At 42.5% G+C, this 24,105-nt stretch overlaps 1 protein-coding gene across 1 annotated transcript in view; it reads right to left on the bottom strand.

Moving 5' to 3' along the window:
* The window catches only part of PLCXD3 (phosphatidylinositol specific phospholipase C X domain containing 3), a 98,255-nt gene that overhangs the window by 13,414 nt on the left and 60,736 nt on the right, over positions 1 to 24,105 (bottom strand). Inside the window, exon 2 of the mRNA XM_068423312.1 lies at positions 12,124 to 12,832. Within this exon, the coding sequence (XP_068279413.1) occupies positions 12,124 to 12,832 (709 nt within the window). The remainder of the gene's footprint in view (positions 1 to 12,123; positions 12,833 to 24,105) is intronic.

A 24,105-nucleotide genomic window follows, 5' to 3' on the forward strand; every position in this document is an offset into this window, starting at 1 on the left:
GTCATCTTTTCTTTTAACTCAACCTTATAGCCAACAGTCTTGAGATATCTAGATGATGCAATCAATGGCAACATAACATGACTGACAGCAAAATTCAGATCAGTCATAAAGCCAAGTCAGACTCTTCCATATTGCATAGTCCCGAATTACTAACTCTAGACTACATCTACCATCATGCTGCCCATTCTTGACTTCAAATCATTTTAAATTTTAAAGAGGGCAGTTGGGCCATTTCACTTTTGGCGAAAATAATGATGTTGAACTTTCTTAGAGAAAAATTAAAAACAGATTCTAACTTACTTTTCCTGAAACAAAGTAAAAGTCCTGGAGATGTGCCACAGTATTACTCAGACAATAGCATCTCCCTGAAGAACCCTGTCCTTCTACAGTGTTTATTACCATGCATAGCAGATGAATTATTATTCTTAATAATAACGCTACTTTGCTTGGCCAGTGGTATTAACCTTACAGCTAATGGATAATACTGTAATTTCCAACAGTCATAAGCAAAATTAAAATGTACATTCGGAATGAGAGAAAAAGTATGATATTGTCTGCAGACTGTCACTTGATCAACAGTGATATCAAGGGGCAAGTAAAGCCTGGGTACTTCAGTGCTAGACACCCACTGTGGTATTCAATAGATCTGGCCTGAAACCGCTGTTCTGTGAGAAACTCCAGCATTTCAAAATGTGATTTTGTTTTGAATTAGAAAGCAAATACAAAATGTTGGCCTTTCCCATCAAATAAAGTTCAATACCTATTTCTGAATACAAAAATGAAAAGCTGTGAATATAGAAACAGTATTAAATATTGCAATTAACACTGTAACAAAAACCTGAAGACAACACAGAATTAATAGAAGTACAAAGTTGAAATGTTTTGACATAAACCATTTTGCTAAAATAGACTTCTCCCTGGAGAAAAACACTGAAAGATGCATTCCTGAAAAAAAAAAGACTAGACTTCAACATATCTGCAGTTTTCAATAAAAAGCTGCACCAAAGCGAAAAAGAACAAATGGTTTCATAATCCCTGAGTTGAAACAATTCACACAAACATGCACTTGCTGCCGCATCTAATAAAACTAACAACTGTGAACCAAACTCTTAAAAAACCAAAGGAAATATTAACCAATATACTACTGATGTGATCTCAAATTAGCTTTAAAAACAAGAATGTTTGGATGATTTGGACAGCTCTTACTGGTTCTGATCAGCACTAAAAATAGGCAGACATTGTGAGAAGTCTCATGTTTCCAGTAATACTGGTAACTTCTAAATCGATCTCATATTTTATTTAATGAGTACTCCACATTGATGAACTGGGGTTGCTATATCACAAATGAAAAAAAACACATCACAGACCATCAGGGAAAAGGTAGACTACAAAAAGCATTATATAGCTCGTAAAAATATAGCAAGGGATTGCAGAGGACGCATCAACGGTAAACTAAAATACCCCTGGAGTGAAGCTAGGATAGATATTTGGTTGAGATACACCTTAGAAAGGGGTCACAGAATCATAGAATAGTTTAGGTTGGAAGGGACCTTTAAAGGTCATCTAGTCCCTCTGCAGTGAACAGGGACATCTTCAACTAGATCAGGTTACTCACAGCCCTGACCAACTTGACCTTCAGTGTTTCCAGGGATGGGGCACCTACCACCTCTCTGGGCAACCTGTGCCAGTGCTTCACCACCCTCATCGTAGAAAGTGTCTTCCTTATATCTAGTCTGAATCTACCCTCTTTTAGTTTAAAACCATTACCTCTTGTCCTATTGCTGCAGACCCTGCTAAAAGGTCTGTCCCCATCTTTCTTATAAGCTCTCTTTAAGTATTGAAAGGCCACAGTAAGGTCTCCCCAGAGCCTCCTCTTCTCCAGGCTGAACAATCCCAACTCTCTCAGCCTTTCCTCATAGGAGAGGTGCTCCAGCTCTCTGATCATTTTTGTGGCCCTCCTCTGGACCCCATCCAATAGCTCCATGCCTTTCCTGTGCTGAGGACCCCAGAGCTGGACGCAGTATTGCAGGTGGCATTTCACAAGAGCGGAGCAGAGGGGCAGAATCACCTCCCTTGACCTGCTGGCCATGCTTCTTGTGATGCAGTCCAGGATATGGTTGGCTTTCTGAGCTGTGAGCGCACATTGCTGGCTCACGTCCAGCTTTTCATCCACCAGTACCCCCAAGTCCTTCTCTGCTGGCCTGCCCTCAATCCCTTCATCCCCCAGCCTGTACTGATACTGGAGGTTGCCCCAATCCAGGTGCAGGACCTTGCACTTGGCCTTGTTGAACCTCATGAGTGAGGTTCACACAGGCCCACTCCTCAAGCTTGCCCAGGTCCCTCTGGATGACATCCTGTCAGGTGTGTCAACGGCACCATTCAGCTTGGTGCCATCTGCAAACTTGCTGAGGGTGCATTCAATCGGTGCAATGTCTATGTCATTGATGAAGATATTAAACAGTACTGGTCCCAATACAGACTTCTGAGGGACACGACTTGTCACTGACCTCCACGCAGACATTGAGTCATTGATCACTATTCTCTGGATATGACCATCGAGACAATTCCTTATCCACCAAAAAGTCCACCCATCAAATCCATATCTCTCCAATTTAGAGAAGGATGTTGTGGGGGATGGTGTCAAAGGCCTTATAGAAGTCCAGATAGATGATATCCGTAGCTCTTCCCCTGTCCACTGATGTAGTCACTCCATCAGAGAGGACCACTAGGTTGGTCAGGCAAGACTTGCCCTTGGTGAAGCCATACCGTCTGTCTCGAATCACCTCCCTGTCCTCTATGTGCCTTACATAGCTTCCAGGAGGATCTGTTCCATGATATTCCCAGGCACAGAGGTGAGGCTGACAGGTTGGTAGTTCCCAGGATCTTCCTTTCTACCCTTTGTAAAAATGGGCGCAATGTTTCCCTTTTTCCAGTCACAGGGGACTTCACCTGACTGCCATGACTTTTCAAATATCATGGAGTGTGGCTTGGCAACTACGTCATCCAACTCCCTCAGGACTCTGGGATGAACCTCACCAGGTCCCATAGACTTCTGTATGTGCAGGTTCCTCAGGTGGTCTCAAACCTGATCTTCTCTTACAATGGGAGGGACTTTGCTCCCCCAGTCCCTGCCTTGAGGTCCATCCACTCGAGAGGTGTGGGAAGAGAGGTTGCCAAGAGAGGTCATCCCCTCCTCCTTCAGCATGACATGAAGTCATGCTGGACAACTCTGCTCCATTGGCACAAGGAAACACAGACCTGTCACATCAGCCGTGCACTGTGTGCGAGAGTCCCTGCAGTGCCTCATGCTTCTCTTGTGGCATACAGACCAAGCTGCACATTCACCATATAGCTTCTCCAGTCCCCTTCCTCCTACAGACCTCTCACACCAGATGCTGATGGTGGTCGGCCTCAGCCGAGCATCCACCTCCCATCAAGTGTCAAAGTCTAGCCAGAGAGACCTTGCAACCCTCCACCCAGCGCTGACTCAGGGGGAGATCTGCTAGACAGCACAGCCTCTGTCAGTGTGACCCAATGCACTGGTACATTGTGCACCAGCGGACACATTATCTTAGAGACGACAAGAGTTCACAAGCATGGGCCTGGAGAAAAATACACATCACTTAAAAAAAAAAAAAAAAGCAGATGTGAGTCTGCATCTCAGAAGATACATACCCTGAGAAGAGCTGCACAGCCGGTATGGTTGATGCTGGCTGTGAGTGGGAAAGAAGCCCAGAAGGTTACTGAGAGGGAATTACAGTAACTGAGTGCTGTGGTCAGTCCATCCAATGCTTATTTCCAGTTACTAGAGAATAAAGAAAAGTCATGCCTGAGCTGGAAAATATTTTTCAAGCAACAACCCACCTATAACTCTCATGAGAAATAGCTTAGAAGAAAAAAAAAAACCACCACGTTCATCACATTGATTGCTACTTCCACAAATGTTCCTCAGACTGCAAAGCTCAAAGGAGTGAGATTTCCACCAAGAGAAAACCATTCAGTTGGATTTATGTCTCTTCTGTTCTAGCACAGCCAGACAGTAATAGCACTGAAACACTGTCTGATGGAGAGAGGGAGCCAGCAGCAAACGCCACTAGGTGAGACAGATCATTATCAGCCAAACGCTCTCTGAGCTGATATTAGTAACAGGCTCAGAAGAACTTGCTGTGCCTGATGTGAGAGCAGGGTGAGAGCACAGCTCTCATTTCCACTGCCGCAGTGGTGACCTTACTCACCCCTCTCAGCTGAGCCCTATCCTTCACCTTCTGCAGAAAGACGCTTACCAGATGGACCAAACTGGGCACAGACACTTGCCACACCACGTGCTCATACTCTTCAAGCAGTGCCGGTCTTAGACAACACACAAGTACCTTGATGACCTTCCAACAATGAGCTTCAGGACTGCCTGTCTAGCACCTGATGACAGCCTGAAACAGCATCTCTGGGTACAGAACATCCTTTCCTCATTCCTCCCAGTGGCAACTTTAAAGGCTGATGGTTACACTCTGTTTTCAGATTTAATTATTTCATCTTAATTATCCAAATTCTAACCACTACCGTGCACACATCTGAAGCAGAAATGAAACTTGCTGGGCTGACTGCTTGCAACAGCACAGAGGAAGAAATGAAAACAAAGTAAAAAAGAGTGTGAGTGGGAGGAAAGAGATGGTGAAAGGTGGCTAAAGAAAGGATGTGACAACAGTGGTCCTGAGCAGAGGCAGATCCTCCTCCTGACGCAGGGATGGCGGTCACGAGCCCTGCACAGCCAACAGTTCAGCTGAGACAGCAGGGAAGGGCAGCGAGGAGTCGAGTTCTCACTGCTTCAGCATTTTCCTCAATCAAAAGCAGGGAAGGAAGGGGTGGCCCTGTTGTTGCTTTCCTCTGGTAAGCAGCAAAACCAAGGCAAACTGTAATGAACTTAGCCCTGAGAAAAAGCCTGCTCACAAGGAGGCAAGTTTCTTTGCAATATCTACTCAAACATCGAGAAACAAGGCAGCGAACACACTAGCTAAAATGATCCCTTCCCAGTTACCAGAGCAACACAGTACACTACCACACCTGTAGGAATTATTTGGATTATGGCATCGCCTCAGTGCTGTAATTTGAATGGGTTTTACTGGAAAAGAAGAGAAGCCAGTTTCAGACTTTAGAGTATATAAATACAAGTTTGAAGAGAATAAAGGTCCATGGCTGTACCCCTTTGCTGTCCAGCAGCAAAATAAAGGAGCCCATCACCCAAGATCTGATTTCATTCTTGGTTTACTACACAACAGTGCTTGCTGGCACAACTGAGAGCACCGTGGCGCTGTTTGAAAGATAAAGTTAAGCAGGTTTCAATACCCCACCATGAAACAGATGGTGAGGTTCCTCCTTTGTGCTATAGCTCAGAAAACAAAAATTTTCAGTGGGAAAGTGCCTGCATCTCACCATGGCTCCTACTCCACTCTAACCACTCAGTCTCCTCCATATCTTAATACTATTTTACAATATAATACATTCTGGATGACAGTTGCTTAGTTACAAAAACCCTCAGATTGACAGCCACAATATTAAAATCTTGCCAAAGGTCAAATCCCACTGAATGATTATTCAGTGTCTTAAAGACATGTCTTTTATTATTTTTCTTAGTGTCCAAGATAAATACTGAAAGACATTTTACTATAATAGGCTGTGCTCTGTTAAAGCAACTGTATAGCCTGGGACAATACATGCAATGCCATCATTATAATTACAAACTCTTATTATAATCTCTGACTATATGAAGTTTATATCTTAGCCCCCCTCCCCCCACCCCCCCAAAAAAAAATCAATCCTGGAAGAAAATGGAATTATGAAACATTTGTCTAGGAGTAAAGCTGTAGAGAAAAGATCAATAAAACGAGGTTAAACATTTCCAGGCATTAAGAACAAAAGAAATAAAAATGAGCTTTATATTGTATCGAACCAGCATCCTTCACGATGACAGTGGCTCCGTAAGAAGGCATTGCATTGCATCCCACAGACATTACTGAAATCCTAGGGAACAAACTTTATCATCTCTGTCTTAATATAAGAAAAACATGGGCATTTTCATAGCCTATGCAAGTTCTGCATCATACAGAAGGTAGTACCTCACCAAGAACTTTGGCCTTGCTGCCTTCCCTATTACAAGTCGTTTTCCACTCTCCTTGTTCCAGCCATTTCTTTTGTACAAACATGGCACCAACATGCCAGGATCCCTTACTGCTTCCTCTGCATGCTTTGCCCACAGCTCTGGCTATAGCCTGAATGCCTAGCTGCTCATTCAGTCCACAAAGGCTACTTGCTTGTAAGCACAGGGAAGTATTTAACAAAATTAATTGCAGGCTTGATGTACCTTCTGACAATAGATCCCAGGGGGTCTCTGTAGCTAAGGCTTCCTTAAGCCTACCATCCAAGCGGAGAAGTTGGGGATATGCAGGTGACTTCTCTAGGGAGAGTGTGGATGCATTCTCTCTAGATTACGACTGAAAGCCCTCTAAGGCTTTGGAGGATACTGAGAATTGCTCAAATCCATCCGGAATGATACAGCACATGCAACAGAGTTTTAAGAGCTACCAGGATTTTTTTGACAATTTCTGTCCACATCCTACCACTTCAGGACCACAGAGCAGCTACAGGAGATTAAAAATTCATACTTCCTAACATAGAGTGACTGCATGTTTGTTGGTCCAGAACTGCCCAGTTCTCTGCTTAAAACTTGACAAGGATGTGCCTACAGATCTTCTTAGTCATATAGTCCTGAAGGCAACGGCTGGCAGCATGCAAGTGCTAATACAACAGAGAGACATGGATGTTGTCATACATTCTGAGTTTGTATTTTCTTGAGTTTGTATTAAATGTCTTTGTATTACACAAACTCATTATTAGCTTGAAAGCCACCTTGTGAATAAATCTGGAAAGACTTGTTTGTGTAGATCTCGTGCTCATTTTGTACCTTATAAATGAAGAGAAGAAGGACCAACCCATGAAGGAACCGTTCCCTTCACAACGAGGTAAGACCAGCTAGGCAGAACCAGGCCCATCACCAACAAATGCATTCTCCCCGGGCTCAGCACTTCTAAGCGTCTATTAGCTGTAGAGTTTCCTTAGTGATCTAAGTAATGTCAGAAAGATCAAAGAAAACCCAACCGACTTAATGAGCCATTTGCAATTTCACTACTGCAGCCTGCAGATTGAAGCATGAAATCTTTGAGACAAGTAGACATTAGCGACAGCTTACAGCAGCAGGGCTTGGGGAACAAACATTTCCTTTTCCTGATGAAGAACACTGTTTTCTGCATATGCAGGGTCAGACTACTCAGAGTGTGATGATGGGATCACATAAAATACCTTTACAAGTAGTCACACAGCATATACTGTAACTGCAAGCAGGTGTTTTGCTGCGTAACATGACAAAAGCTACACGCAAGCCAAATAGAGGAAAAGACTGTGAGACACCCCCAGCCCCACAAGAAAACACCAAGCCAACTACCCCAAATCAACACCCCAAAGCCAAGCCACTGATAATGCTGGTGGTCACAGAGCTGGTGATCACGATGCCAACTTTCTTTCTGGACTAAATCCCACAGGCTTCTAATAGGTATGTAGATAAATACTTTTCCATAACAAAGTTATTAAAAAATCCTGTGTTCTTGTATTTTGTGACATTTTGATACTATTCCATGTTCAAGACCAAAGCCATCAGACACAACCACCCAGCACTTCCCAAGGAAACGCTATACTAAAATCCTTGTGCTGACAGATGCTCCTATAATGAAATGCCACTAAAACACCTGCCAGCAAAATCACAGCCTGAACATCCACAGCCCATTTGGGATTTTACTGTGCAGGCCTGTTGACGTGGCAGATAGATGCTTCAAATGAAACCAAGGTTTCCCTGTGCTGCTCTGTGTGCAAACACAGAGATTGCCTCTTGTGTGGAAAGACTAGAAAAGTAATTAAGGATAGTTTGAGGAGGAATAAAAATAATAAGGATTTGGCTGGATTGCCCAGAGTACTTTCAAATTCCCTAGTAATATACCAGAATGCTAGTTTGTGCCTTCTGGGGTCAAAAAAAAAAAGGTCGGGGGCGGGGGGAGACAGCTGCCTCCAAAGCCAAACGCAGTGAGGGACAAGCATGCTTGCACCACGCACATTAGTGAGGGAGTGAGTCCACACTTGCCTCTCGGCAGTTAAGGAGCTCACACACTACCTGTGCTGCTGCGGGGTTGCTGAGTCCTAAATCCAAACCCTCTCATCGGAGCCTGCCTCCCGCAGTCCATAATGGAGACAGACATGAAGGTTACAAGCAGGAAGGATGCCCAGACAATTAGCAAAATACAGTTGCTGTTTCTGTTGTTGTTTTTCACATAAAATAGTTTAAGAACGGCATCAGTCAGTACCAAGTATGGATCAAAAACATCATCAAATCCCACTCTTCCAGCAACACAGAAACTCTCAAAAATTCAGCTGGCCGAGATATGGCTTGGAGAAGGAGTGCACCCTCAGTAACTGACTCAAAAATCCCACTTCTTGCAACTCCAGGCATTATTTTCAATATAATATCCACCTATTCGCTAGCTACATCTGACCCTGCTTAGTTTATGACTACACCCAGAGATGGCTTTTCTCCGGATGGCTTCTGTGGCCCACTTACCACCCCTTTTGTTAATAGTGTGGCTGCTTTGCCTCTACTTCAAAGGTTCATTCTCATGTGCAGGATTTTTTTTTTTTTATTTGCTTTAGTTGCTGAGTGGTGAGCTTTAGCATGGTGAGCAAGGATTTAGTCACTTGTAAACTTCAGGGAACATTAACCTTAGAGATTAATTTGGAAATCAAGTGACAATCAGCTGGGTATGTGTTTATTTTCTATTTCTTGGAGGCTTTAAAAGTACCACAGGATTTTAGCATCCTCTGAAGGAGATCTATTCTTCTTCTGTATTATTCAACTTCAGAGACAACAAAGAGAATATTGTGCTTGTCTCCAGTGTAAGAGATTAAATTAGTAATTTCACTGTAAATCAGAAAACAAACTAGATTATTAAGAAGAACAGCTCTACACTCATCAAAAGGTTGTTTCACAACTGCCTTTCAGACATACTGAAGGCAGCTGCCTCACTGTGAAGTTAATTCAATAAGCAAAGGGAATGTAATTCATTTGGTACGTACTGTTTGCTAATCAAAGAGTATTTCTTGGCATCTAAACTGTGTGTGACAGAATGTTAAGCCTGAAAACATATTGTTAGTCCCCAAAGCTTTTCATCAAATCCAAGAAACATAACGTGCACGCATGCGAGTGGTTCTCCTCATTCAAGTAATGAAGATGAAAGCTGTGTTATAAAGTTCTGTAACGCTGACTGTGGTCCTAGGAAGACCTCACGAGAAATCTCTTTTCCCTCTTGTATTTGTGCAGGATAGAAAGCTTGATGACTTTATAATTTCTGCTTCTTGCAAATTATTGTCTCACAGAGAATAAAGTGGGATGACAGCAGCAAAGCCTGTGAGCAACCATCATCAGTAAAAAACAGTCCTGGCGTATCTTCTACTGAATTCGGTCTTATAAGCATGAAACTGTTTTGTTTTTTTTTTTAATCAAGGTTACCATGTGCCTCCCATCTTGCTTATCTGTGCTACGGGGAACCAGATGAGGAATAACATCATTTCTCCTTCCAAAACGCATCGTCTTAGGAGACTGCTTTACTGCAGTTTGAACATGTGGACCTCCACCACCACAAGCAGCCACAATGAAGAGCTATTAAACAGTCTGCCAAAGGCAAGATACTGCATTCTTAATTCAAAGCTCTTTGCCAGCATTTATTAATAAACAGAAAACAGTATAAAATATATATATCTATGGAGCAACTGTCAACAAAAGCACATACGTTATCTACCTGGACATGTTATCTACCTGTCCCATGGCACAATGGGATTTGATCTGTGTATTTATTCTGAAAAGGACAGAACAATCTTTTTAGAACTAATTATGAGATGGTTCAAAGTACCAAACACAGCACAGCTGTAACACATGCTCCTTTAGTATGGATTACATACTTTTAAGTGACTGATACATCAATGCAGCAAGACTGAAGAGAATTCTGTAAATTCTATTAATTGTGCTGCATCCTTTAATTGCTCATCTATTTATTTTTTAACAGGATCAGCATCAAATGAGGAGCAGTTTTGAGTATACTTGATTTTTACTTTCAGAGGGGTTAACTCAATATATGGGCTCTGTTTCTGTGTAGATCAACACACATTCCAAGCCTGTGTCTTCCTGCAGTGTATTTTTGTAATAACTAGTAAGATTTCAAAATGAGATGCCACACTTGACTAAATACCAGCTTTGGAGATACTTTTAAAGGTCCATTTCTTCTGCAATGGTTAAAAGAGTTACGCAAAGAAGGAAAAAAGTATTCATGCAGCAGACATGATTGCACACTTGTGGCTCATGTGAAAATCTCAGCTGCAATTTGGAAAAACAACATTTCCAGGTATTACGGCCCAATTACATACTGACATTTCAAGTTAGTTATAATCTCAAAATTTGCTGTAGAGAAAGGCATACTAAGAGTTCACAGGTCTAAGTCATTCAGAGGTCAGCCAAACACATCCAGAATCCATTTGAACTTTTTATTTTTTGAAACAGCTTCAAGGAAGCACATTATGAGCCAGAGAAGAAGAAAAGTTTTTTTTAATGGCTATTTTATTGATGCAGCACGTTTTAAGAAACCTGGTAGTTTCCTGATTGTGCTACTTCATGTTCTAAAGAACACTCACAAAGATGTTTCCCAGGGAAAACAAATCCCTGAACAAGGTGAGTGTTTAACAGTAAAATCCATCAACAAACCAGTATTTCAGTACAGAGAAGTGCTCTTCAGACTCAGCAGTAAGGGAGATGTCCAATGTAGCCTGTAAAAACATATGCGGAGGATATACAACAGCTGCAAGTGCAGCCACACAAGCACTTCTGAATCATATTCCACTGCTTATGAAACCTTCTGTGTCAGTGTTTTACCATTTCAGGTAAAGTTTTTCCCTGTTTTTTTAAAGTTAACAGTCGCTTAGGAAAGCTGCCATAAAAGCTGCTCAACCTTTCTCAAAAATGAAGCATATTTTCTTTGCAGGGTGCAGTGTCACAGGCACTTCGTCATTCAGCTCATAAAAGGGGGCATTGTTCCCAATAGACCTTCCCGGCACGGGCACATTCATGCAGAGAGCAGAACATTAGCAGGCCATTGATCCCCATTATAAATCTTTTACACTCCGCAACCCTTCTTTTTTTTTTAAGGGAAAAAAAAATAGCTCTTGTGTCTTGGCATTAAATTTCAGGTTTCCTAACAAGTTGTCAAGAACATAGCCATACATATATGCTTTTAAGCTGAAAATTGGCTGTGATTTATCAAAGTCAGAATAGTATAAATAATGCATGTCTTGCACAGATTGCTTTTTTTGTAATGTAACAACTAATGGCCTGTCAACACAGTATTCCATGTACACAACCTCTACAATGGTCTGCAGCCTCTCTTCTGTATGATAAATGAAGGCCTGTTAGGAGGCAAATTCACTGTAATGGTGTCCTGATATCTTTGATATAATGTGTAACGGTATGCAGAGAGAAAAGCCACACATCTTTAAGGTGTGCAAAGGTAGTTAAGGATGCAAATTCTGCAGTGTCAGGCTTTGATGATGAGCCAAAATGAAAAAATTATTACCCAATACCTGAAGCCTGATGCATAAATAAGAACTTAAATGATCTTGATCATTGAGATAGGTTTGTCCACATCCAGTAAGGAAATCCGAGGCAAGTTGTTCAGTGCTCATGGTAAGAAACCACATTTGAAAAACAAAACAAATGGAAAAACCTGCATTCAGAAAAAAGAAAGGCTAAGCCAATCCTGTAAGATCTCATTAGGCTTTAGTGCCACATTTTCTTTCAAAATACAAAAGCTTCCCCTTCAATGGGTTTCACTTTAAATATTTTAGGATTATGCCCAAGTTCTGACTAACCCACAGAAGCATGGAAGAAATACATCTGCTGGAGTTTCTTTAAAAGGAATTACAAAAGCAGCATTACCTAGGCACACATTTAGCACAGTCAGCACACATTACCTGACAGAAACTTACCTTTCTGTGATTGTTTCTCTGAGACCACTAGCAACCCCTTTCACCACTGTACTAGCCTTTGGCGTGAGCACTACTTGAGATATAAAAAAGGAGCCCTTCTTTCTTCTCTCAGTGATTGATGCCTGGAGGAACTGAATCAGTTTTTCCGGATCTGTTGTGTTTGCCCAAGGAGCTGGCATCATCTGGCCTGGCCAAAGAAATGGTACCTCGAGAGCCACTGGACTGTGGTAGAACACCAGCACTTGGTGTTCCTTTTCCCACAGGTACTGGAGGCTGACTTCATGGGCAAATATAGCAGGACACATTTTGTTTCCGTATGTGTCTTTGAGCATTTGGACAAGCTTTTCATGATGGTATTTCTGCATCCCGTAGAAGTGATTGAAGTCCAAGAAGACCACTTCTTTTGGGTGGTCAGCGAGAAATGCATTGATCTCTTCCAGACCCTCCTTGACTTTGGCACTGAATAAACCATGAGCAAAGTAGAGTTCATTGTCTGGGTCTCTGGGCTTGGTGGAAATTCTAAGATCAAAATACCGTATACCTGCCCCCAGCTGGCTGGTGAAGTTCATAGTCTGTGTTGCCAACCACTTCCTCATCAGCTTTTTAGCCACAGTCCCAAAAACAGACACAAAATTCTGGACCGTCTCTGGCTGCTCAGGCCCAACCGGAGAGGCTTCATCGATGTAGAAGCTAAATGAGTCATGAGACCCTAAAAACACAACAGAGGAAAATGATCAATATTGTATTCATCTAATAAAAGTCATTAGTGATTCCTTCTTAATAAACACAATTTTCTGACCTGTACCAACATTCACCAACAGACTCCTCCCCTGCCCTTTTTCTCAATACACTACATTTGTCTGGCAGCATTTACCCCACCAGCACCTCCCAGGAACTTGAAGGAAAGGTAGTGCCTGTTTCACTGTTTGTCTGGGCACTCCCTCACTCTCCTCTAGCTCTTACTTACACCTTTAAGCTCACTGAAGTCAGGGGGCTCTGAATGTCAAAGCAATCTCAGTGTAACTCCAACAAAGCTAGTCAAATAATAAGTCCCTAGAGCTAACAAGGAGAGTCTGGCCCTGCACACTGAGTTGTGCACCATCTAGTTTACAGCACCAAAGAGAAACCCAAACCAAACCAATAGCAACCCACACATACCTTTACAGCCAGCTAAAGTAAGAGTTGAAAAATGCCAAGGACATGTAACCTTTCTGACCTTTATTTTAAGTCTCATCTGGTCATCAACAAGGTTACTGAATGCTGTTTTCCTTCTTAAATTTACCTCTGAAATTCTTTGCTTTCCTTTGCTACATAACTACAACAGATAGAGCCAAGGATAGCACTGCATTCCACTGATAAAATACAGAAACTTCACTGCATGCTCGTGACAAGAGCGAGGCATACTACTTAACATGCCTACAGACAGAAGTTATAATTTTCTACAACTTAACAAAGTTGAATACAAATATGTAAGACACTGCCATGCAAAATTCTCTCTGTCTCAAGGTACATCCATTATCAAAAAAACAACCACAGAACAAAAAAACAATAATGTATTTTGCTCAGCATTTAGACATTTACATGAAAGCAGCTGATAAAGCTAAGGACACCTGCAAACACATGATCATTCTTCTGTAAGGAACTTTGTCTTGCTTTATGGAGAGATGAGCTGACCCTAGGAGATGCTCATCACCCTTGTCTACCACTAGCCTTCTCAACACCTGGTGGTGAAATCTGGCAGTTTATACAGAAATACTGCCTGGCTGCAGGCAGAACTGTCCTCCCACTGTCCCAGCTGGAGGGGATGCTTCTGGTCACACTCACGGCAGCAAGCCAGTCATACAAGCAAGCCTCAGCCTACATCACACCGCTTGTAAAACTCCTTCAAGGTCAGCAGGACTCGTATTTGTGAAATGGACTGTAGCACTAGGCCCTCAGAGATCCAAATCCTAGCATCAAAATGAGTTCAGAGAACAAGTCTTGCCTGCTACTGATGCTTTTGTAGGTACTTTTCAAAATTACTTTCCAGAGCACGCATGCTGTCGCAAGTAAGTATCGCATTAATGAAATCCTGCTAGTCAGTCATTTCTGATGGTGATGCTATTTTAAGTGAACTGGAACAAACCCTACAAACTGAAGTGACAGCTATAACATTTTCTTTAACAATAAATGGAGTCACGACAAATCATCTTAAACTCTGGCTTGGATTTTGCTTTGTTGAATCTGAGAAATGTCTTAAAATTTTGTACACCCCTGCTTTTCATGGTTGTCTCTTCGAACTGCATTTTACTTTAAATATTAGATAAATTTTCCATTTTGATGAAGCTTTCTACTGCTAAGTGTTTAAGTGATAGCATATTCCTTGCAGAACCTGATTAGATCATGGAGTATCTGGTTACACACTGATATCCCAGGAGACCAGATCTGCATACAGAATTTTAATGGTAAAACAAATGCTTAGAGCAGTGACTTGTGTTTCAGCAGTATTACAGGGAAAATCAATATGATACATTAAATGTTCTGCTCAATGTAACCTGCACTAATCTAGAAATCAAGGTAAATCCACTCTTGTTCAAAACAAAGCATAGCTACTGATATGAGCAAGGGATAGATCTTGCAAACCCTCACATTGTCCATTGAAGTCCCTTTTATTTCAGCAGGATTTTATGTCAGAATAAATACATGTATAAACATGATCAACTGATTGCAAAAGTAGGCTCAAAATGGTGTTAGATTAATTAAACCATTTATCCTTTATTGTCTGATCTACACCCCTGGCAACCTGAAGTTACAGAGGAGGTAGCTAAACTGACCACCATGGCCAACATGCAACACAGTGCCAAACACCACTTAAAACTACTTGAGAGAGGCAGCGCAGTTCTCATAGCAGAAAACTAAGGTGAACAACTTGTCCGCAGGTAGCTTTTAGCTATTGGTAACGCAAAACCCAGAAGACAGTGTAGGAGGCAGGGTAAACACCACAGTTAGAAGCAACTGAACTTACAAGCAGGATAGTTTACAAAAATATTTTTTCTTAATTAAGGTCTTCATGCAAATATTTGAGCCTAAAAATAGGAATTCCTATGTGTAAGGTACAGAGAAAAGCACACAGTGCACTGAGAACCTCCATGTTTTGTAACCCAAACAAGGAGGCCCTATTAAGTACTACAAAAAGAAAATAAGTCTTGACTTAACTTGGTTGACACTGAACAAAGCAGATGTCAGCTATTCAAGAGTATGTAAAGATTCCTCCTGACTGAAAAATACAGTAAATGTTTTGTTTTTCCATATGTATAAGTAATTTGAACAGGTTGTTTAAATATTTATTTTCATCATGCACTCATCTACATTTCCTTTTGCCTTCATCCTGCCCTGTTGTCCTAACCAGCTTACTCACATAACTTGGGGAAATTCAAAATCCTTACACTTGGCAGAGCAAATTAGAGTACGACCTTTTCCACTGTCATGCCCCAAATCACTATGTTCCTGGTAACGAGAGAATCCCGTAAGAACATACACTTGTTTTTAGCAACCAGGTTTCCTTCTGACTTTGCTTTGGTTCATGGAGACATTCCCATCCTACTTTGCCACTGGGAAGTGGACTTGCAGGTTCTCTGTGTCACCAAATCTCAGCGCCCATGAAGACAGGATGCAGGGTACATTCAGAAATACTAATGCAATGATGCCTGCAATCTTTGGAAGGCAGCAGTGCTTGCACATCAGCTATCTTTATTACAGTAGGGCAGGGGACACACTGACTTGATGTATGGGACAGTCTCTACTACAGAGACTTCACGGTCTGAGACACGGGGAAGCAAAAGAGAGGGGAAATGCCTCATCCCAAGTCACACAGGGAGGAGGAGTAAGCTGATATTCCTCTTGTGTGCAAACACATTTTCTCACCAGTTTACTAAGTGTCTAGAACTTTCCTAAAATGTTGCATACTGTTTTCCCACTATTTCAACAACACAGCATATTGCTGATCCAAGCAGTCAAGGATGAAGGCTTGTGGATCAGGATCATGGGGGTGGCGAACAAGTGGTAGACATGGCATGCATATGCTACAGACTGTCCAGTGAAGAAAGAGGACAAAGTCTTCTTTAAACAACTGGAAGAAGCCTCACAATTACAGGGCCTGTTTTCATGGGGAACTTTGAGACATTTGCTGGAAGAGCAGAACAGCAGGGCACAGGCAATCTGGAGAGCATCAAAGACTTCTTTTTTCTGCAGGCACTAGACATGGTGCACTGCTGGACGTGGTATGAATTAAGCAAGAAATGGCTAGGGACATGAAGGCTGATGGCAGCCTTAGCCAGAGTGACTATGAGGTGATTTAAAATACTGAGGAAAGCGAGGAAGGCAAATAACTGAATAAAGATCCTTGACTTCAGAGCAGCAGTCTTGGCTTGTTCTGGAAATTGGTAAGTGGTAGCCTGTGAGAGAATTACCTTAAATGCCAAGGGACTCAGAAGAAAAGGTTGAAATTGAAAGATAACCTCTCTGAAGCATATGACCAATCCACCCCAGTGTGCAAGAAACAAGGAGGTAAATAAGGAGGCAATGTTGCTAAATGATAACTCCTGAGTGAGCTCAAACTTAAAAAGCGATGTACAGAAGGCAGAAGCAAGGACAGGCTCCCTGGGAGGAACAGAGGAGGAATGCAAGGAGAGAGCAGTTTGGCTAGAGTTCTTGCAAGGTATGGGGAAGCCAACAGAGAGCTTCTGCAGACACATCAACAGCAAAAGGGAGCAAGGAGAATGCTGGCCCACTGCTGAACAGGGCAGGAGACCTTATAACGCAGGACAAGGAAACTACTGAAGTACTTGGTATCTTCCTTGCCTTAAATCTTCACTGCCAAGGTCTGCTCTCAAGTACTCCATGTCTCCCTGCCTAGTACTTTCTTTTTTTCAAACTGCTTCTCATTAGTAAAAGGTGACTGAGTTAAGGGCTACTTATATAGATTAGTCACATAAAAGTAGAAGGGACAAGGCAGGATTCATCTGAACATGCAGAAGGCACCGGCCAAGATCACTGTAAGGCTGCCCTCTCTCACCTTTGACAGGTCATGTGGACTGTTGTAGTTGTTGCTGTTGTTGATTGACAGCCAGCTAAATATGAGCCAGCAGTGTGCCCAGGTGGCCAAGGCAGCCAGCAGCATCCTGGCTTGTATCAGAAATAGTGTGGCCATCAGGACCAGGGAAGTAATCGTCCCCCTGTACTCGGCACTGGTGAGGCTACACCTCAAATCCTGTGTTCAGTTTTGGGCCCCTCACTACAAGAAAGACATTGAGGTGCTGGAGCATGTCCAGAGAAGGGCAACGAAGCTGGTGAAGGGTCTGGAGAACAAGTGTTATGAGGAGTGGCTGAGGGAACTGGGGTTGTTTAGTCTGGAGAAGAGGCGGCTGAAGGGAGACCTTATCACTCTCTACAACTACCTGAAAGGAGGTTGTAGTGAGGTGGGTGTGAGTCTCTTCTCCCAACTAGCAAATGAGAGGACGAGAGGAAACGGCCTCAAGTTGTGCCAGGGGAGGTTTAGATTGGACATTAGGAAAAATTTCTTCACCGAAAGGGTTATCAAACATTGGAACTAGCTGCTGAGGGAAGTGGCGAATTCACCATCCCTGGAGCTATTTAAAAGATGTGTAGATGCGGTGCTTAGGGATATGGTTTAGTGGTGGACTTGGTAGTGTTAGGTTAGCAGTTGGACTTGATGATCTTAAAGGTCTTTTCCAGCCAAAATGGTTCTATGATTCTATGATTCTGTGACTGGAGGAGGCAAAAGTTACACTCAACTTCAAAGCAGGAATGCAGGACAATCCAGGGAACAACAGTCTGTTAGATTAATTTCAGTCCCAGGGAAGATCACAGAGCAAGTCCTCATGGAAACCATTTCCAGCTGGGAACAGCTACCATGGATTTAGCAGGAGCAAACAATGACTGACCAACCTGATTGCCTTCTAGGACAGAATGACTGGCTTTAAGGAAAACAAAATTTTCCTTTTACTTCAGCAAAGCTTTTAACACAGTCTCCCTTAATATGCTTGCAGGCTAACTGGGAAGACAACAACTAGACAAGTGCACTATAATCTATGTGAAAAACTGCCTGGACCATCAGGCTTAAAAGGTTGTGGCTGAAGGCTCAAAGTCTTAACTTGCAGCTGATTACAAGCCAGTTCTCTTTAACATCTTCATCAATGACACAGACAACATGATGGGGAGCATCCTCAGCAAGTTTTCAGGCGAAAAGAAGTTGGGGGAAGAGGTTAATGCACTGGAAGGCAAAGCCGGTCTTCAGAGAATCTTCAGCACAGCAGAGAAGCTGGACGACAGGAATCTTAAGAAGTTCAAAGGCAAGATGGACCCAAGACAGACAACCCCATTCACTAGCACTGCTGGGGACCAACTGGCTGGAAGGCAGCTCTTCAGAAAAAGTGAACATCACTTGGACTTAAGGAAAAAACAACTTCCTCACAAGAACAGTTAAGCCCTGGAGCAGGAGCCCAGCAGGGCTGGACTCTATCCCTGATTCTCAACGCTTGTCTCAACAGCCTTATCTAACCTGGAGTTAGCTCTGCTTGTGAGCAGGGGGTGGACCAAATGTTTTCTTGAGCTCCTTTCCAACGTAAATTATTCTGTGTCTGCTTATTCCCCCTCTCCCCCAAGATACAAAAGATTAATTTCATGTCTCTCAACCTTAGAAGCAATTATCAAGAGACACTTAAAATGTCTGCACCAGCCGTGATCCAAAAATCAAAAGTAGCCAGTTTCAACCATCAAGACATTAAATTTTCATGAACTTAGATGTGGCCAAACACTATCTAGATATTCAAGAGTAAAATGTGCAGTATCACTTAGACTGCAAGAAAACAGCTGCTAGTACTTCTACTAGGAAGAATGGTCTCCTGTTTTCTTCACTGAATTCCCTTAATAGGACAATCGGGAATGTATAACCCACTACAGCTAAGCTATGGACATATTTATGGCTTCCCTAGAGGGCTAAACCCCCCATTTCAAAAATAATTGGGCTCAGTGCTGAAAAAAAGTCCCTCGGGGAGAGTGCGTTTCAGTTCAGAATTGTTTCTTCAGTCCCAGCACGATTTACAAGGAGGCACAGCAAAGCTACTATTTTTGGTGGCTAAGTTTTAACATATCCTTCATATAGCAGGCAAGTGTAGGTGAACTTCATTGTGCCCTCCCCTTACCTCACTGTTGGTTCTGGCCATCCCTTGTAACAACAGCCTGGTAAGCAGCACCTAAAATAGAGGTACTGAATTGAACAGCACTGCCCAACATGCTCCTGACAGCAGCAACCACACCCTGAAGATCCACACGTCACAGGAAAATAACGAACAGACAGAAGTATAGTTTCACAGTTTTTGGCATGTTTTACTGTCTTCCCTTTCTCCCACAGACCTCAAGCTCCTCTTGTCTCTGCACTGGGAGTTATCCAACAGCTGTTGGAAGTGAAGTCTCTTACTACTGCTTTGGGTGTCATTAAAAGCTTTACCTGCTGTTGTCTTCCTATGTTTAGGAGATGACATCCCTTGGTGACTATTGCTGAAATGTCACATGCGGTGCAGTATCACTTTTTTGAAAACATCCTTGTCAATGAGGGCTATACAGTGACCGACACCAGATTACAACACCTTTCTTGGATATTGTGGAGAACAGCTAGGACAAATTCCGTGACCTCTGGCACACAGGAGACCAATGCAGATGTTCTCCCAACCTCATTTTGTCTGTTCTCACTGTCTCATTTGGCCTTAAAAATCAATCAAAGAAAAAAAACCCTTATGAATCTTTACCCAGTTCCACTGCTATTTCAAGGAACAGCAAAGCCTAGTCATGATCACTAGAGTTGTTTCACCTCCATATGGTATTTTACCTTCTTTTTAAGATGGCTGAGCACTGTTCTCTCCATCAAAGCCACAGCACATCTCGGGAAGTCAAAAAGTTTTACCAAGAGCAATGCAATTCACAGTCCAGTTTAGCATCTAAACAGCTTGGGTGATACAACCTTTGTTTGATAAAAATATTACCCAGGAGAGCAAAATAAAAACAATGGGGGAAAAGAAGATATTATAGACTGTGCAGTGACTCAGCTTCTCCACAGGTAACTGCCTCGCTTCTCAGCTGTTCTTTCAGTGTTCACCACCAGTTCTGCGCCCCTGACACCGACCAAAGGTCACAGGGCTTAGCCACCTATATACACTCAGCACTCCGTGACCCAAAGGAATGGGAAGAGAGGCAGACACTACCTCAGGTAATGCGAAAATCCAGATAATGAACCAGCCCCAGTCGCAACAATAGTACATGCATGACCCATTCTTATATACACAGGCCCAGTGGCTATGTATCTGATCACATTGTGATGCTGTAATGTGTACAGACAACTTTCTACTACCCATAAAACCTCCTTCTAGACTCAAACTCTGCCAAAACCCTATGAGAAACAGCTCGGTTCTCCAAGCACCATGCTGCTGTTTCTAGGTAAACCACTGAAAGATGCACAGATCGCCCCATGCAAGTCAACTTAGATCTGGTGAAGAGGAACTCAGAAGCCTAAAACTGCCTCTCTGCAGAGAGACCAGGGAGCTTTCTCCCTGTAATCCCCAAAACTTCTGTTTTGTTCTGTGTTTGAATTAAGAAGCCTGAAGAGATTGAGCTGGCCACCTCCCAGTCTCACCCACCCAAACCCCATGGTCACAACCAGCCAAACCATCACAGTTAGCCAAGGGTGCAGGGACATGGCGATAAACATTATCCACAGCCTTGTTCCCCCACCTCAACCTTCAACAGTCGCATGGGATTTCTGCAACTCCCGACCGGTGAGCAGTTCCTGCAGTGCCCATAAATTAGCCCAGCTTTTCAGGCAAGGTTTCATGAAGCATCAGCAGGATCGTGCTTACCTTTTCTCTTTCTGAAGGCTCAGGAAACCTCAATGGAAAGCCAGAGCAGTGGGTGCTCTTCCCAGAGTCCTGGCCAGCCAAACAACCACAGCATGGAAATTGAGATTTTCATTAAAATTAAAAAGTTGGACTCTTCTTTACCATGAGAGGAACACTTTATAATACATAAGAATATCTGGGTTTCATTCAAGTGAATTGTCTGATCAGAAAGTAAGAAAAAAATATTTTATAACCCTGCATTTTGTAGATGGTGAGCTAGCTCATACATAAACCAAACTGAATCACCCCCTCTCAAGCAGTGAAAACAGAAGAGCTGTTTCACTTTTTGTATATAAAGCTCTGAAGTTTCTATTGAAAAAAAAAAGACATAAACCAAAATGAAGACATTTTGAAAATAAGCCCATTAAACAAACTTGAAATGTCTGTGAGGTAACATGAGCACAAATCAACCCACATGTTAAATCAAATCTCTTTCCAGGTCATGCAGCACAAGCAACTTTATATCCAGACAGTTAAATGTTTTGAAGTCAACAGTTCTAACCTGTTACGTAAGCATTTTAATGCTTTCAAACTATAACTACAGCAATGAATTAACCTTGGTTTTCAATGGGAGATTACTGATAAAGTACAAATCCAGAGCTCAATTCTAAGCACACTTAACTGTTTGAATGATTTTAATTATGTGAATGAATGTCTCCAGGAAAGAGCCCCATTTTGCTTTTCCTTCTTTCAGAATAATAGAATTCTAGATTACTTTGGAGCTACATTAACACCAGCTAAACTGAAGTCATCTAGTATCTGGGAGCAGGAAGAGGCAGGCAGTGACAAAAGAGAATATGTATTCTGGTCATGTTAGAGAATGTAAGCAAAAGAGGTGACAGGAGTGACAGAGAACAAAGCTGTTAAAGCAACATTTGTTACATTACTATTAACTTTGCAAGAATTTAGATGCTGCTGCAAATACAGCACAATCACATTTCCCCATCAGAAATCCACTCCCCAGTCTGCCCACATCCTCTGTGCCAGTCCTGTCACCACCAACAAACTTTTCTCTTCCTCTGCTTGTATCCTCTTCTGCCCTGAAGACCTCGGTGATAATGTGGGAAAAGGAAAGGAAACGTTTGCTTCCCTCCTGCCCTGTTACTTCCTGGAACTGGCAGCCTCCGCCTCATTCCCCACCCTGTCCTGCAGGAGACAACGCTGCATTTGCCCTGCGCCACCACGTGAGTCCTGGACCAGCCATCGGAATTGCACATAACCAGAACTCGGACCTTGGTCCTCTGCCTAGGGACACGGCATCAGGAGCCTGCGCTGTGCTGCCTTATTGGGACTGTTATTGCAGGCAAAGGTGTGTGTCATAGGGACAATCTGGGAAACCAGAGAGGTGCACAGTAATTAGTATGCAAACATTTTAACATGGTTTGCTTGCAAAAGCCAGCAGAACTACTTTGTATTACAAACCACTTCAAAGCCATGTTGTGTCAACCTCTGCCAGACATGGCTTCTAATACTACTTCTGCCATAGGCGGAGCTCCGCATTTCTCAGCCAGAACAGCTCAGCTGGAACACCTTAATCCACACACCAAACACTGGATCAACAGACACAACCTAGAGCTGCACGTGGCCAAGTACAAAACATCCAAACTCAGCACAAAGCAACTGCTCTTTGATCAACATAATACAGAACAGAGCGTTTATCCTTAAGAGAATCACAGAATAGTTGAGTTTGGAACAGACATCTGGAGGTCACCTGATCCAACCCTCCCTCCTCCTGAGTCCAAAGAGAACTAAGTGAAAGAAAGAAAAATGTTTGCACAGATTACTACAAATCACTGAAGACTGCTCAAAGAGACCTGTCTGAACCAGATTCTCCACTAGGAAGAAAGAAGAACTGGTAGCTCATCTGTCTGGAGATGGCATCCCATATCTAGTGATGAAATTTCAGACCTGGAATGACTCTTAAGTTTTTGTCCTCCCTACAAATGAATAAAATTTTCACATACAAGAAAGGATTTTAAGCAACTACTTACTCTTGTTCCTCTGGCATCTTCCTAACACCTATGAAATACTCCTGAGGATCACTTCGTTTTGTGATTTTGAACGTGGCTACAACTGCCTCCAAGGGGAGCCTACAACTGTTGACATTGGCTATGACAAAACACTCTTGACTCAGGGTAAAGCTGTTACCATTTTAAGCTGTTTTTTTAAGAGACAGCTTGTGGACTATGGCAGTGCCTGCACTGGGTAAGTGTTTCTGGTCCCTAGACTGAGCCAAGATGAGTGTATCACCTGCGCCCTGCTTCTTTCCTATAAGGCACTCCTAAAATCAAACAGGTTGGAAGGTTGGGAAGGATCTACTTGGCTTTAAGGCTCAAGATAACTGGCAATTATCACAGTATGACAGGCAAGCTTTGCTAAAAATCTGATTAGGTTACTCATTACTCAATTCACACTAACATGTTTAGTGTATGTAAAAGAACCTGCATTGAGTCTCTTACAGCTCCCTTCTGCAGATGCGAAGACCAGCTCCTGTTGCTCTTAGAACACCACATCAGTTAATTCCACATTTCAAATTCTCAATACTCTGTTGAAAAGTAAAGAAATAAGAAGAAACAAGCTGCAATTATATTTCTAGCTCTCCAAAAGAGTGTGAGCACATTCACAACTATGGACATCACAAGTCCAAAGAAACTGTTCTTAAACAGAAAATTCGCACATGCTGCCCTCTTGAGAGCATGTTTCCCCTCTAACTTGATAAATTCGTTACTGTCCTGTAATTATTTGTGTAGGAGGAGGTGGTATAATGTTTTCTGAGACACTGTTAAGTGTAGATAGCCTCCCACCTCTTCCCAGTCAAACCACCTCCAGACTGATTTCCTTGCAGACTTCATGCAGGCAGCACACAGAACACAGCACGGTGGAGCACTACACAAAAGGCGAGGGCTTTCCAAAAGCCTCAGATTACTGTGCTCTAAAAGCTCATCATTAAGTGAATTATTAGTTTCATCAAATGTAGGTTGTAAACAAGCCAGTCTTTACTCAGACAAATGTAAGATTAACACCACTGGAGACC

This window comes from Nyctibius grandis, chromosome Z (genome assembly GCF_013368605.1).
Source record: "Nyctibius grandis isolate bNycGra1 chromosome Z, bNycGra1.pri, whole genome shotgun sequence".
NCBI lineage: Eukaryota > Metazoa > Chordata > Aves > Nyctibiiformes > Nyctibiidae > Nyctibius > Nyctibius grandis.